This window comes from Acinonyx jubatus, chromosome F2 (genome assembly GCF_027475565.1).
Source record: "Acinonyx jubatus isolate Ajub_Pintada_27869175 chromosome F2, VMU_Ajub_asm_v1.0, whole genome shotgun sequence".
NCBI classification, from domain to species: Eukaryota; Metazoa; Chordata; class Mammalia; order Carnivora; family Felidae; genus Acinonyx; species Acinonyx jubatus.
In genome coordinates this window covers 44,722,752-44,737,845 of record NC_069394.1, presented here as the reverse complement: position 1 = coordinate 44,737,845, position 15,094 = coordinate 44,722,752, and the positions used below count along the sequence as shown (strand labels likewise).

Here is a 15,094-nt window from a genome sequence, read left to right as displayed (position 1 = left end):
TAAAAAAAAAGGAAATTAAGAAAACAATTCCATTAGCTTGACAAAGAATAATTAGGAATAAATTAAACCGAAGAGGTACATGACTTGTACACTGAAAACTAAGACACTGATAAAGACTAAAATAAGTGGAAATACACCCCATGTTCATGGACTGAAAAATTTAATATTGTTATAATCCCCCAAGTGATCTACAAATTCATTGTCATTGCTACCAAATTCCTTTTGAAAGAAGAGCCTTTTTTGCAGAAATGGAAAAGTTGATCTTAAAAATCACATGGAATTGCAAAAAAAACCCAAATAACCAAAACAACCTTGAAAAAGAACAAAGTTGAAGACTCACACTTCCCAGTTGCAAAACTTGCTATAAAGCTATAGTAATCAAAACAGTGTGGTACTGGGACAGAATAGATACATAGATCAAGGAAACAGAACTAAAAGCCCAGGAATAAACACATACTCCTATGGTCAAATAATTTTCAACAAAGGTGCCAAGACAATTCACTGGAGAGAAAAATAGTCCAACAAACGGTGATGAGGCAACTGGATAGCCAATGCAAAAAAAAAAAAAAGAAAATGAAGTTGGGCTTATACTTAACACAATATACAAAACCTAACTCAAAATGGATCATGACCTAAGTGTAAGAGTTAAAACTATAAAACTCATAGGGGTAAATCTCCATGATCTGAGATTTGGCAATGATTTCTAGATATGACATCAAAAGCATGAACAACAAAATAAAAAAGATAAATCAGACTTCATCAATTTTTTTTTAATTTGTACATGTAAGAACACTAACAAGAGAATGAAAAGAAACTTCAGTATAGTAGAAAATATGTGCAAATTATATACCTGATATGAATATATCTGGTAAGAGCCTAGTATCAGACATCTGATAAGGGTCTAATATATATGCATATATATATCAGATTTCTTATATACACATGTATGTGAGTGTGTATGGAGGGGGACAAGGGAAGTGAGCATGGGCAGGGGAGGGGGAAAGAAGGAAAGTAGCAGAAAGAAAACAGATGAGAGTCTAGTGTCCAGAACTTTTATAACTCAACAACAACAAAATAATCCAACTGAAATATGGTCAAGGGACTTGGATAGACCTTTCTCCAAAGAAAATACACAAATGGCCAACAAGCACAGGAAAAAGACACTCAATACCCTTAGTTATTCGAGAAATGCAGACCAAAATCACAATGAGATACTTCACACCCACTGGAATTACTATAATAAAAAAAATATCCTAACAAGGACGTCAGGAAATTGAAAACCTCACACATTGTTAGTGGGGATGTAAAATGGTATAGCCACTGTGGAAAACAGTTTGACAGTTCCTCAAAAAGTTAAACATAGAATTACCATATGACCTGGAAAGTCTACTCCCAGGTATATATCCAAGAGAAATGAAAACGGGTGTTCAAATACTTGTACAAAAATATTTATAGCTATCCATCATAGCCAAAAACTTTACAATCCAAATGTCCATCAACTAAGAGATAAATAAAATGTGGCATATCCATAAAACAGAATATCGTTCAGCCATAAACAGGAAGAATGAAGTACTGATACATACTACATATGGATGAACCTTGAGAACCTTACATTAAGTGAAAGAAACCAGACACTAAAGGTCATATATAAGATAATTCCATTACATGAGATACCCAGAATAAATATCTCCATTAAGACAAAAAGTAGATTGGGGTTTGTCAATGGCTAGGCAAAGGGGAGAATGGAAAATGACGACTAAGGGATTTGAGGTTCCTTCTGGGATGATAAAGATGTTCTAGAACTAGACAGTGGTAATGGATGTATAATACTGTACTAAAAGCCACCAAATTATACCTTTTAAAATGGCTTAAATTGTGAATTATACTTCAATTAAAAAAGAAGAAAGAAACCAAAGAATTGTAAAGGGGTGTCCCAAGATAATAAAGTACATTCTAGGACAACAGTACTGAAGAGTAGTCTATACTGGAACAAGATAATGGAGGATTCTGAAGGAAAATTTCCTTGGGCGGGGGGGGGGGGGGGGGGGAGGGTAGAATACAAATTGATATATTTGTGCATAAGAAAAATATTACAGGTAAGTGTAAGAGCATTGTTGGAGCATTTAAGGGGAAAAGTTAACAAGAGTCACATAGGAAAACAATGCAAACATTAGCTCCAAGAAAAAACGATGGATTGTATGCAAGACATATGCACCTCTTGGCTAAACAACTGTATTTACATAGTCATATAATATAAAGAGTGATAATGCTTTCACTAAAATTTGTGAAATGACTATATGGTGGGGAGGGGAGAAAGAAGGGTGAAGAAGTGAGGGAAGTGACATGGAAGACATTAAATTCTCATTTTCCACAATAGGCTGCCAATATAGAATATCAAAACAATTTTAAATTTGGAAACAATTTAAGCATTTTATTTAGAAATATGGAGTTAAATACTAGAATAAAAAAGGTAATAGAGTATTTTCATAACTTTTAAACCAAAAACTGACAAAAATTTAGACTAAATTAATAATTTTTATGTCATTAAATAAAAAGTGGCTGGTGGGGAGACTATTGGCTATCCCCAAGAGCAGTTCTTCCCTTCTGCTTTAGTAACAGAATTAGCAGGCTACTCAGCTAAAGATTACATTTTCCAGTCTGTTTTGTACAGCACGAGTAAGTACTGGCCAATGAGATACCAAGTGTAAGTGATACATGCTACTTTATGGGTCATTCTTTTAAGGAGAACTACCTCTCCCCTTCCTTCCTGATGGCTAGATAAGGAACAGGATGGCTGGATCCAAGGCATTCATCTTGGGCAATGAGACAGAAGCCATACATTAAAGATGGCAAAGCAATGAGACTGAGTCCAGTAGTATTTCATCAGAGCAGAATGAACACACCAGCTCAATTATGAGCTGATACGGAAGATACAGAAATAGGGGTGCCTGGGTGGCTCAGTCAATTAAGTGTCCGACTTCAGCTCAAGTCATGATCTCATGGCTCTTGAGTTTGAGTCCCACATTGGGCTCTGTGAGGACAACTCAGAGCCTGGAGCCTGCTTCAGATTCTGTCTCTGTCTGTCTCTCTCTGCTCCTCCCCTGATCACACTCTTTCTCTCTCTTTCAAATATAAACATTAAAATTTTTTTAAATAATAAAAAATACTTAAAAAAAGATACAGATATAAACTTCTATCTTGTATAAGCCTTGTTATTATGGTCTCTCCCCTAAAGCAGTCAAACCTATAGCATGATTACTATAGCCAGAAATCAACCAAAAAAAAAATATAGTAAAACTTCCTGTGCACATGAGGTTTGCAGCTAAGCAAATATTAACTTACCATGAATACTAAGACTCCCTTATGAAATTTAAGAATTATGGTAAAAATTTACCTTTTTTAACTGGAGACTGATGTTGCTGTGGTTCATTATGACCTTGAGAAAAGGCTTGCATTCCATTCGTCTTACACTATTGAAAGAATAAGAAAATATACCTTTTAACTATGGCCTAAAAACTTTATATAACCTTTTTTTTTTTTTTTAGCAGCCAAAACTCTTTTCCTAAACAATCAAAGTATTAGTCAAGACATTATTTCTGGCCGTAAAGGATAAGCAACCTTCTAAGAATGCTTATTAAAGGCAAAAAATTCTTTCAAAATATATTCACAGATATCTTTAACTATTTGTCAGGATTTTTAACTAACTCCTCTTCTGATTCCATGCTCACCAAGAAGTACCCCGATTACAATTTAGCTTCCCGTAAATCTCCCTAGTGCATATAATAGTGGAACCAATAAGAGAATGTCAGAGCACAAGACCGTAAATTTCTCATGATAAAATAATGGGTTTTATGATTTTATAAATCAGTTTCACAAACTTGGGTCAATATATATAATCTATCCTTAAGACAGATCATCTCTTGGGGCACCTGGGTGGATCAGTCGGTTGAGCAGCCGACTTTGGCTCAGGTCATAATCTCCCAGTTCATGAGTTTGAGCCCTAATCAGTTTCACTGCTCTCAGCACAGAGCCCACTTTGGATCCTCTGTCCCCCTCTGTCTCTGCCCCTTCCCAGCTCATGCTCTCTCTCTCTCTCTCTCTCTCTCAAAAATAAATAAACATTAAAAAAAAATCATCTCTTTTGCTGACAAAAATCAGTTTGCAAACAGTAGGCCATACTCTGAACCATGGTAATTCATTATGGTAGGTTTCTCTGGAAAAATCTATCCTAAAAAATGAACATCTCTGCTCTTATCAGTCATTGTAGTAGCAAGTTATAGCCCATTCCTTAAATATTCGCAAATTCTACCAAGGTTAACTCCATGAAGTCAGAAAGTTATCTAACCCTATGACAAAATGAAAAGTAATGAGATAATTCTACGGTACGAGTCACCAAAATAAGTTATCAGGAAAAAAAAAATCAAATTTTAACAAAATTTTTATTTTTAAGTAGAGGTAGAAAATATATGAAAATGGCAAAGATTTTCATTTTCCAAGGTTTTTGTTCCTGTTAGATTTAATAAACTATAATATGAATGTTATGGTCCTTTTTAAAAATTAGTTTTTTAAATTTCAAAATTGCAGCAGAGGCACACTTCACTGACACTAAAATGCAAGCTTAAAATCAAACTTAAAAGTAAATTTTATTCTGAAAAAAAATTAAAAAACATTTTTAAAATAGTATCTAAAAGAATAAAGTACTTACTAATAAATTTAACCAAGATGGTAAAATATTTGTATGTGGAAAACTATAAGACACTGAAGAAATTAAAGAGGACACAAATAAATGGAAAGATATCCTGTGTTCATGGATTGAAAGAATATTGTTAAAAAGTTCTTACTACCTAAACTGATCTACAGATTCAGTACAATCCCTTTCAAAATTCCAGTAACAGTTTTTACAGAAATAGGAAAAGCAGTTCTAAAATTCATATGGAACCACAAAAGACCCTGAGTAGCCAAAGTAATCTTGAGTGGAAGAACAAAGCTGGAGACATCACACTTCCACACTATATTACAAAGTTATAATAATCAAAACATTACAATGCTGACATAAAAAGACATAATAGGGCGCCTGGGTAGCTCAGTCAGTAAAGCACGCAACTCTTGATCTTGGGGTCATGAGTCCCTTGGTGTAGAGATTAAAAATCTTGAAAAGATTAGATATCCACATGCAAAAGAATGAAATTGGACTCTTACACTACACAAAAATGACCTCAAAATGGATCAAAAACAAATAGAAGATCTGAAACCATAAAACTCATAGGAGAAAACATATTGAAAAAGTTCCTTGACACTGGTCTTGGCAATGATTTTTTGGATATGACATCAAAAGCACAAGCAACAAAAGCAAAATTAAGTGGGACTACATCAAACTAAAAAGCTTCTGCACAGCAAAAGCAGCAATCAACAAAATGAAACAGCAACCAACAGAATGGAAGAAAATATTTGCCAACCGTATTAGCAATAAGGGATTAATATCCAAAATATATAAAGATCTCATACAACACACCAGAAAAATAATAATAATAATAATAATAATAATAATCTGATTTAAAAATAGGCAAAAGACCTGAATAAACATTTTTCCAAAGAAAACACACAAATGGCCAAGAAGCACACGAAAAGATGCTTAACACTGCTAAATCGTGAGGGTAATGCAAATCAAAACTAGACTGAGATACCACCTCACACCTGTTAGGAAGGCTATTATCAAAAAGACAAGAAGTGCTAGCAAGAATGGGGGTTGGGGGCGAAAAGGAATCCTTGTACAATGATGGTGGGAATGTAAACTGGTTCAGCGATTTTGGAAAACATTATGGAAGTTCCTCAAAAAATTAAATGTAAAACTGCCATAAGATCCATCATCCCCACTTCGGGGTATACATCCAATGGAAATAAAATCGCAGTCTTGAAGACTATGCATTTCCATGTTCACTGCATCATTATTCACAATAGCATTATTCACAAGTCCATCAACAGATGAATGGGTAAGGAAAATGTGATAGAGATATACGAAAAATATATAAATAGGATATTATTCAGCCATAAAAAGAGAAGCAAATCGTGACATATGTGACAACATGGATGAACCTGGAGGACATTGTACTAAGTGAAATAAGCCAGACACAGAAAGACAAATATTGTATGATCTCACTTATATGTGAAATTTCAAAAGTCAAATTCATAGTATTAGAGAATAGAATGGTGATCGCCAGGAGTGGAGGACAGAGAAAATGGGGAGATGCTGGTCAAAGAATACAAATTTTCAATTATAAGATAAGTAAGCTCTGGAGATCTAATATACAGCATGGTGGTTATAATTATTAATATTGTATTATATGCTTAAAATTTGCTAATTGTTCCCACCACACACACACACACACAAACTGGTAACTATGTCAGGTGATGAACGTGGTAATTAACTTGTTATAATAATATCAAGATGTATACATTCATTAAACAGGTTGTACACCTTTATAAAAAATCATGTTGTATAACCTAAATATATTCAATTTTTGTAAATCACATGTCAAGAAATCTGAAAAAAATGTACTTTATCATTTATGCATATATTAACAACTAAAAATACTGATTATTTCAAATATACTGATTATTTCAAATCTTTCATAGCATATAAGAACTTACATCTACTAAAATTTTATGTTAGTTTGTTATCTCAATTATCATATTACAATAAAGTCATGTATAATCTTACAAATTTTACAATCTTACATAATCAAATCAATAAAATTTGAGAATTCTATAATGAAGATATGCAGAAAGTGTCATGGAAGGAATGAGTAAGAGAATAAAACTTGACTTAAAAATGTCAGGAAAGGTTTTACATAGGCAGTGATGCTTAAACACTTGGAGGATTAGTAGTAGTTAGGCTGGCTTAACTAGTGAAAAGTGAATGTTTATGGAAGAAAAGATCCTTATGCTAGAAAATACACAGAGCGGTAAGATATGCCAACATGGTTAAGTTGTTAATTCTTCTCAAATTCATCTTTAGACTCAATCAAATTCCAACAGACTTTCTGTAGATACTGACAAGCTCACTTAAAACTTACATGGAAATGCAAAAGACCTAGAGAGCTGAGACAAATTTGAAAAAGAATAAAGTTAGTGAATTTTCACTATCTGAAATGAAGGCTTATCATAAAGCTACAGAAGTCTATAAGTAAAATGTGATGTTGACAAAAAGATGGACATATGGGAGACCCATGTACAGTGTGTAACTATACTTAACAATACTGTGTTGTGTAACTGAAAGTTGCTAAAAGAATAAATCTTAAATGTTCTCACCATAACAACAACAAAATAATTATGTAAAATTAAGGGTGTGTTAACTAAATTGATTTTGGTAAACATTCTGCAACATATTGCATGTATCAAATCATCATCACAGTGTACACCTTAAACTGACACAATGTTACATGTCAATTATACCTCCATAAAGTGGGGGGAAAAGACATAAATCAATAAATAATAGGGAGTTTAGAAATAAACACACATATTATATACTAATTTTCAACACTCTTACAATTCACTGATAAAAAGACAAACAACCCAAATATTAAAAATATGCAAAATATTTGAACAGACACTTCACCAAAAAAGAAAAAAAGAAAAATACAAATGGCAAATAAGTTCATGATAAGATGCTCAATCTCATTAATCATTATGAAAATGCAAATTTAAAATATAATTAGAGGATGCAAAAATCCTCAACAAGATACTAGCCAACCGGATCCAACAATACATTAAAAGAATTATTCACCATGACCAAGTGGGATTTATACCTGGGATGCAGGGCTGATTCAACATCTGCAAAACAGTCAATATGATACATCACATCAATAAAAAGACAAAAACCACATGATCCTCTCAACAGATGCAGAGAAAGCATTTGACAAAATACAACATCCTTTCTTGATAAAAACCCTCAAGAAAGTAGGGATAGAAGGATCATACCTCAAAATGATAAAAAGCCATATATATGAAAGACCCACCACTAATATCATCCTCAATGGGGAAAAACAGAGCTTTTCCCCTAAGGTCAGGGATGTCCACTCTCGCCACTGTTATTCAACATAGTATTGGAAGTCCTAGCCTCAGCAATCAGACAACACAAAGGAATAAAACGCATCCAAATTGGCAAGGAGGAAGTCAAACTTTCACTCTTTGCAGATGATATCATACTCTATATGGAAAACCCAAAAGATTCCACCAAAACACTGCTAGAACTGATCCATGAATTCAGCAAAGTTTCAGGATATAAAATCAATGCACAGAAATCAGTTGCATTTCTATACACCAATAATGAAGCAAAGAAAGAGAAATCAAGGAACCAATCCCATTTACAATTGCACCAAAAAACCATAAAATACCTAGGAATGGTGAAAAAGCTACACACTGAAAACTATGGAAAGCTTATGAAAGAAATTGAAGGAGACACAAAAAATAGAAAAATATTCCATGTTCCTGGATTGGAAGAACAAATATTTTTATAATGTCGATACTACCCAAAGCAATTTATACATTCAATGGAATCCCTGTCAAAGTGACACCAGCATTCTTCACAGAGCTAGAACAAACAATCCTAAAGTTTGTACGGAACCAGAAAAGATCCCAAAGAGCCAAAGCAATCTTGAAAAAGAAAACCAAAGCTGGAGGCATCACAATCCCGGACTTCAAGATGTATTACAAAGCTCTAACTATCAAGACAGTATGGTGCTGGCACAAAAACAGATACTTAGATCAATAGAACAGAATAGAGGACCCAGAAATGGACCCACAAACATATGGCCAACTAATCTTTGACAAGAGCAGGAAAGAATATCGAAAGGAATGAAACAGTCTCTTCAGCAAATGGTGTTAGGAAAACTGGACAGCGACGTGCAGAAAAATGAACCTGGACCACTTTTTTTACACCACAAAAATAAATTCAAAATGGATGAAAGACCTAAACAGGAAGCCATCAAAATCCTATAGGAGAAAGCAGGCAAAAACCTCTTTGACCTTGGCCGCAGCAACTTCTTACTCAACATGTCTACAGAGGCAAGGGAAACAAAAGCAAAAATGCACTATTGGGACCTCATCAAGATAAAAAGCTTCTGCACAGCAAAGGAAACCATCAGCAAAAATAAAAGGCAACTAACTGAATGGGAAAAGATATTTGCAAAAGGCATATCAGATAAAGGATTCGTATCCAGAATCTATAAAGAACTTATAAAACTCAACACCCAAAAAATAATCCAGTGAAGAAGTGGGCAAAAGACATGAACAGACACTTTTCCAAAGAAGACATCCAGATGGCCAACCGACACATGAAAAGATGCTCAACATCACTCATCATCAGGGAAATACGAATTAAAACCACAATGAGATACCACCTCATACCAGTCAGAATGGCTAAAATTAATAAGTCAGGGAACAACAGATGTTGGCGAGGATGTGGAGAAAGAAGATCTCCTTTGCACTGCTGGTGGAATGCAAACTGGTACAGCCACTATGGAAAACTTCAAGAGGTTCCTCAAAAATGTTAAAAATACCCCATGACCCAGCAATTGCACTACTAAGTATATATCCAAGGGATACAAGTGTACTGTTTTGAAGGGGCACATACACCCCAATGTTTATAGCAGGGCTATTGACCATAGCCAAATTATGGAAAGAGCCCAAATGTCCATCGACAGATGAATGGATAAAGAAGATGTGGAATGGGGGCGCCTGGGTGTCTCAGTCGGTTGAGCATCCAACTTCAGCTCAGGTCGTGATCTCACGGTTCGTGAGTTCAAGCCCCGTGTTGGGCTCTGTGCTGATGGCTCAGAGCCTCGAGCCTGCTTCGGATTCTGTGTCTCCCTCTCTCTCTGACCCTCCCCTACTCATACTCTGTCTCTGTCTCTCTCTCTCTCTCTCTCTCAAGAATAAACATTAAAAAAAAGAAGAAGATGTGGTGTGTACACACACACACACACACACACACACACACACACACACACAATGGAGTATTACTCAGCAATCAAAAGAATGAAATCTTGCCGTTTACAACAACGTGGATGGAACTAGAGGGTATTATGCTAAGGGAAATAAGTCGGTCAGAGAAAGACAAATATCATATGACTTCATTCATATGTGGAATTTAAGATACAGAACAGATGAACAGAAGGGAAGCGAAGCAAAAATAATATAAAAACAGGGAGGGGGACAAAACATGAGACTCTTAAATATGGAGAACAAACAGAGGGCTCCTGGAGGGGCTGTGGGAGGGGGGATAGGCTAAATGGGTGAGGGGCACTAAGGAAGACACTTGCTGGGATGAGCACTGGGTGTTATACATAGGGAATGAATCACTGGAATCTACTCATGAAATCATTATTGCACTATATGCTGACTTGGATGCAAATTATAAATCAATCAATCAATCAATCAATCAATCAATAAATAAAATATAATTAGATACTAACACTCACATCCTAAAATGGCTAAAAAGTGGTAGGCTCTGAAGCAACTGTAACCGGCACATACTACTGGTGGGAATGTAAGTACAACCACTTCAGAAAACATACCACCCGTTTCTTATAAAGATTACCTGCTAACATACTACTACTACTTCAGTTTTATAACGCAGAGAACCTCTCAAACATGTATAAAATATATGGAGGGATGTTCGCTGTAGCATTTACTATAATATAGAAACAGGTGCCAAGCCCATCAAGAGAAAATGAACAACAAAATAAATGTAGTTATTTGTATATAAAAAGAGATTTTTTTATGTCAGCACGTATAGAACTGCTTTATTCATTTTACAAGTTGCCTAATATTCTATTTATTATGAATATACTTATTCTTATGCATGCATTATCTATTTCTAGAAGTATCTACGTAAGAAACTGGTAGAATGGTTACTTCTGATCAGAGGAAATCAGTGACTACGGGATAGAGATTGCAGGGAAATTTTCCATTCGTGCCATTTTGCATGTTTTCAATTTTGATTATTGTACTTATTCAAAAAGTTAGATAGTTTAAAACATAAACCTAAATGAGAAAAGAGTGGCAAAAACACATGTGGGTACAGTACTGTGTATATAAAATTACAAAACAGTTAAAACAATTCTATTCGTTGTAGCAAAAGTGTGAACACATTCATGAAAACAGTAACAAATCGAGAACATCTGGGAGAAGGTGAGAAGGAAGGTGAGAAGACAAGGGGATGGTGGAGGGGACACGGTGCACAGACACAGCCGGGAGAACTGCTGCACAAACGGAGCGCAGTTACGACATGCCAGACACAGTGCTCAGAACTTTGGGAGCCTCAGCTCACTGCTGCCTCCTCCGTACACCAACCTGGTAGCCCCATTTTCAGGTGAGGAAACTGAGGCTCTGACAAGTGAAAGAAATCACTCACGCCAGGTCCCGGGGCTGGGAAGTGACAGGGCCGGGGCTCAAGCTCGTCTTCCTCTCGGAACCCTGGCATGTGGCTGCGTCTCTCTCAGGCCGGCTACCCCCTCTCTGGACCCATCTCCAGGACAAGTCCCAAGGCACACCCCTAATGCAATGCTTGGGGACGGGAGAAAATAAGATTCCATTGCACAGTGCGAACTATTCTCACATACCTACACGTGGAGTGAGAAGAGGAGGGTGTGAAGAAAATGAAATGGTGGGATTCTATCCTAAAGCCAAGACTACACTGTATGTTAACTAACTTGAGAATAAATCAGAGGAGATAAAATTAAAAAAAGAAAATGAGATAGTGGAGGGATATAGAGGGTTTTGAACATTATCTTAGTTAGGTTTTTTCTTTAACATTTTCTAAAACAAACAAATATAGCAAAATGTTTAGGCTTGAAAACGGTGGGCAACAGGTATAATTTTCTTTAATATAATTTCAAAAAGTATATAAAGCATGGGGCACCCGGGTTGTTCAGTCTGTTAAACATGAAACTCTTGATTTTAGCTCAGGTCATGATCTCACGATTTGTGAGTTCGAGTCCCACATCAGGCTCCACACTGGCAGTGCAGAGCCTGCTTGGGACTCTCCCTCTCTCTCTGCCCCTCCCCACCCCTCTCTCTCAAAATAAATATATAAACTTAAAAAATAACTTCAAAAATAATTCCAAAAAAAAAAAAAAACTATATAAAGCACCCAGCACAGTGCCCGGCATAAAATACCCATCTAACAAATGTTACCTTCCAGTCTGCAATGCTTCATTTTATTATAATTTCTAGGACTTACTCTGCTAACTCCGCTTTGTAAGCACTGAGTTTTGCACGGATATTCGTTTTGAAAGTTGAAAGGGAATACTGCTCCTATTAGAACAGAAAAAAAGAAAACTACATTAAATACCCATTACCACAACCTAAAAACCTTAAGTACCCAAAATATTCTAGGCACTGTTTTGAAATATTTTCTGATGGTTCCTCTACTCAACAAACATTCATTCAACACTATAAAACACTATGAAATGTCACCCACTATGTTACGGAATGGGTATGTAAGTGTGAAAAGAGTTCAGAGATAAAAGAGCTCATGGTCTGTTTTGAGAAACAAGCTCATAAACAATTACTATGATAAAAACAAGTTATCTGAGAGGTGCAGAGAAGATACTAGGGCTTTGTGATATAGAAGAAAGCTTCGCAAAAGGAAGTAATTCTATCTGGATCTTAAAAACAATTTTGGGGGGATGTGAGCTAGTTAAGGAGTACAGAAGAAGTATATTGAAAAAGGCCAAAATTAATTTCTGATTTATTAAGCTTTTCCACCCAATAAACCCACTCCTTTCTGGATCTTAAGAGGATATAATTAAATGAGAGATGAGCCCACTACCTTTTGCCCCTACAAGGGCCTTGGAGGGAAAGGATGAACAAAAAACTGCATCTGTACAGACGAGGGAGTGAGAGATGCTGTGAAAAGGCTGGTCACAGAAGGAGCTGCTGCCAATGGCTTTATACCCTTCCCTTTACAAGAAAATCTGAGACTTGATCCTAAACAACTGCTTCTTCAGCACACCAGAAGGAGATGCATCAGGGCACCTGGGCGGCTGAGTGGGTTAAGCGTCCAACTCTCGATTTCGGCTCAGGTCATGATCTCATGGTTCATGAGATCAAGCCTGGTGCCAGGCTCTGTGCTGACAGCATGCAGCCTACTTGGGATTCTGTCTCCCTCTCTCTCCGCCCCTCCCGTGCTCATGCTCGCTTTCAAAAATAAATAAATAAACATTTAAAAGAAAGGGAGAGAGAGAGAGGACATGGCATCAACACTGCCAAAGCTATGGTCCAGAAGATTCCTTAATTTCATTTCTCTGTCTTAAGTCACACAGCCATCTTCAGAAGAAACATGACCAAAGTAGAGACCATCTTCCTTGTAAGAACCAAGGATGGGAGAATAAACAGAAGATTGAGGAACTGGTGCCATTTCTATCTTTTCTCCTTCATCTTTGCACCCAACAAAAGAGCTATTTTTTTTTCCTTTTTCTGAATAGCAAGTTACTCAGTTGAACACATGGACCAAAGAGTATTTTAATAGGATGGACCAAAGAGTATTTTGATAGGATGGTGAGAAATAGATTTGTATATTAATATTTAATTTAACTTAATTAATTTAATAATTAATTGATTAAAAATGCATACATGTATGTGTATACACACACACACACACACACACACACACACACACACACACACACACCTAAGTTACTAGAAGCCATTCTTTCAACAATGAAAAACTAAAAGGTTAATATTCCAATTAAGGAAAGTATTTTAAGAATTTATCCCAAATCCTAGTTTTGTGAGCAAAAGAGAAATTTTTAATTTTAGAAATTTTTGTTTAGATTTTCCAAAAAATAATACTGTATGTTCCAACTCAGGTATAGCCCTAACCTGTAACTGTTGTTTTGCCTGTATTCAGTAATTAATTCATCCATTCATTCATTTATATGCAGTTAGGAATTTTTTTTTTAAGGCCAATTCTCTCTCCCTCATGATTGCTTTGCTCTACAGTGACCATAATCACCGGGCACAATTTGGGTTGAGAATATCATTTTAAGCAGAAGCCAGTTAACCATGAAAACGAGACATGAAAATAAATACATACAGTTTTTCTCAGGCAAGACCTATTCTTCTTCCTACCTTTGCTGGTCCGGTAGCCTATGCAGTGGGAGACTAGTAAGAGTCTTTTTCTTTGGTAATACTTTTAAACTCTTTAAACAAAGGAGACCATTAGTTTTCATTATTCTCTATCCACCATAAACAATCACTTTATATATGAGTTCGCCTTTCAAATACTACTTAGCCATTATCCAATTCATCTCTAAAGATGTATACCCGAGATTACTTACCAGGGGGAGAAGTCAGATGACGAACAGGTCTTGCTGGTTGAAGCGGTTTACCAATCAATTTTTTGGTTTCCATTATCACAAAGACCTTGAAGTTCCATACTTGAAGAGGGAAAAAGACATCTGATCTTTTCGACAAGATAATCAAAATGCTTTAACAAATTTTATATACATATATACATATATGTGTGTGTGTGTGTGTGTATAAAACCACAACACTCATGTGAAGATACCTACACCTTATAAGTTAAGGAGTTAAGGTGGAAAAAATCACAAGCCCTTCAAATAATATGTGACAATCTTTATAGCATCTGTCACGATGGAACATTCCCTCTTTTAAAACATTTTACTCCTTTAACTTGCCTGGCTTTTCTTTTGGTTTCCTATACCTTTGACTACCTCTTCTAACTTCCTTAGCTTATTCCTCTTCCTTTCTCCAATGAAATTCAGGAATTCTTCCAAATTTGGCTTTGATCCTCTTCGTTGACCTGATCTACTCTCCCCATGATTTCAACTACCTATCTACATGATAGACATGCCCTAATTTATACATATAGCACCTACCTCTCTTTTAAATCCCAGTTCTATTTTCCTAAAGATATTTCCATTTATATCTTATCACAGACACCTCAAATTCAACATATCCAAAATCAAATTCATTACTTTGACTCCAAAGATGCTCGTCCTCCTGCAATCCTTAAAGTCTTCACCAACTCCCTCAGACCAACTTTGGCTAAATAAGATCTAAAATAAAA

General features: G+C 35.7%; 1 protein-coding gene across 3 annotated transcripts in view; it reads right to left on the bottom strand.

Annotated features, from left to right (window-relative positions):
- Positions 1 to 15,094, bottom strand: part of CF2H8orf88 (chromosome F2 C8orf88 homolog) — a 36,909-nt gene that overhangs the window by 15,093 nt on the left and 6,722 nt on the right. For 2 of the 3 annotated variants that reach the window (XM_053208539.1, XM_015082870.3), the window contains exons 2-4: positions 14,343 to 14,441; positions 12,242 to 12,315; positions 3,395 to 3,470 (exon numbers count right to left, since the gene is read on the bottom strand). In XM_053208539.1, coding sequence (XP_053064514.1) covers positions 3,395 to 3,470; positions 12,242 to 12,315; positions 14,343 to 14,415 — 223 coding nt within the window. In that variant the 5' untranslated portion in view covers positions 14,416 to 14,441. Of the gene's footprint in view, positions 1 to 3,394; positions 3,471 to 12,241; positions 12,316 to 14,342; positions 14,463 to 15,094 lie in introns of all 3 variants that reach the window. The other variant, XM_027064260.2, reaches the window with a different exon arrangement.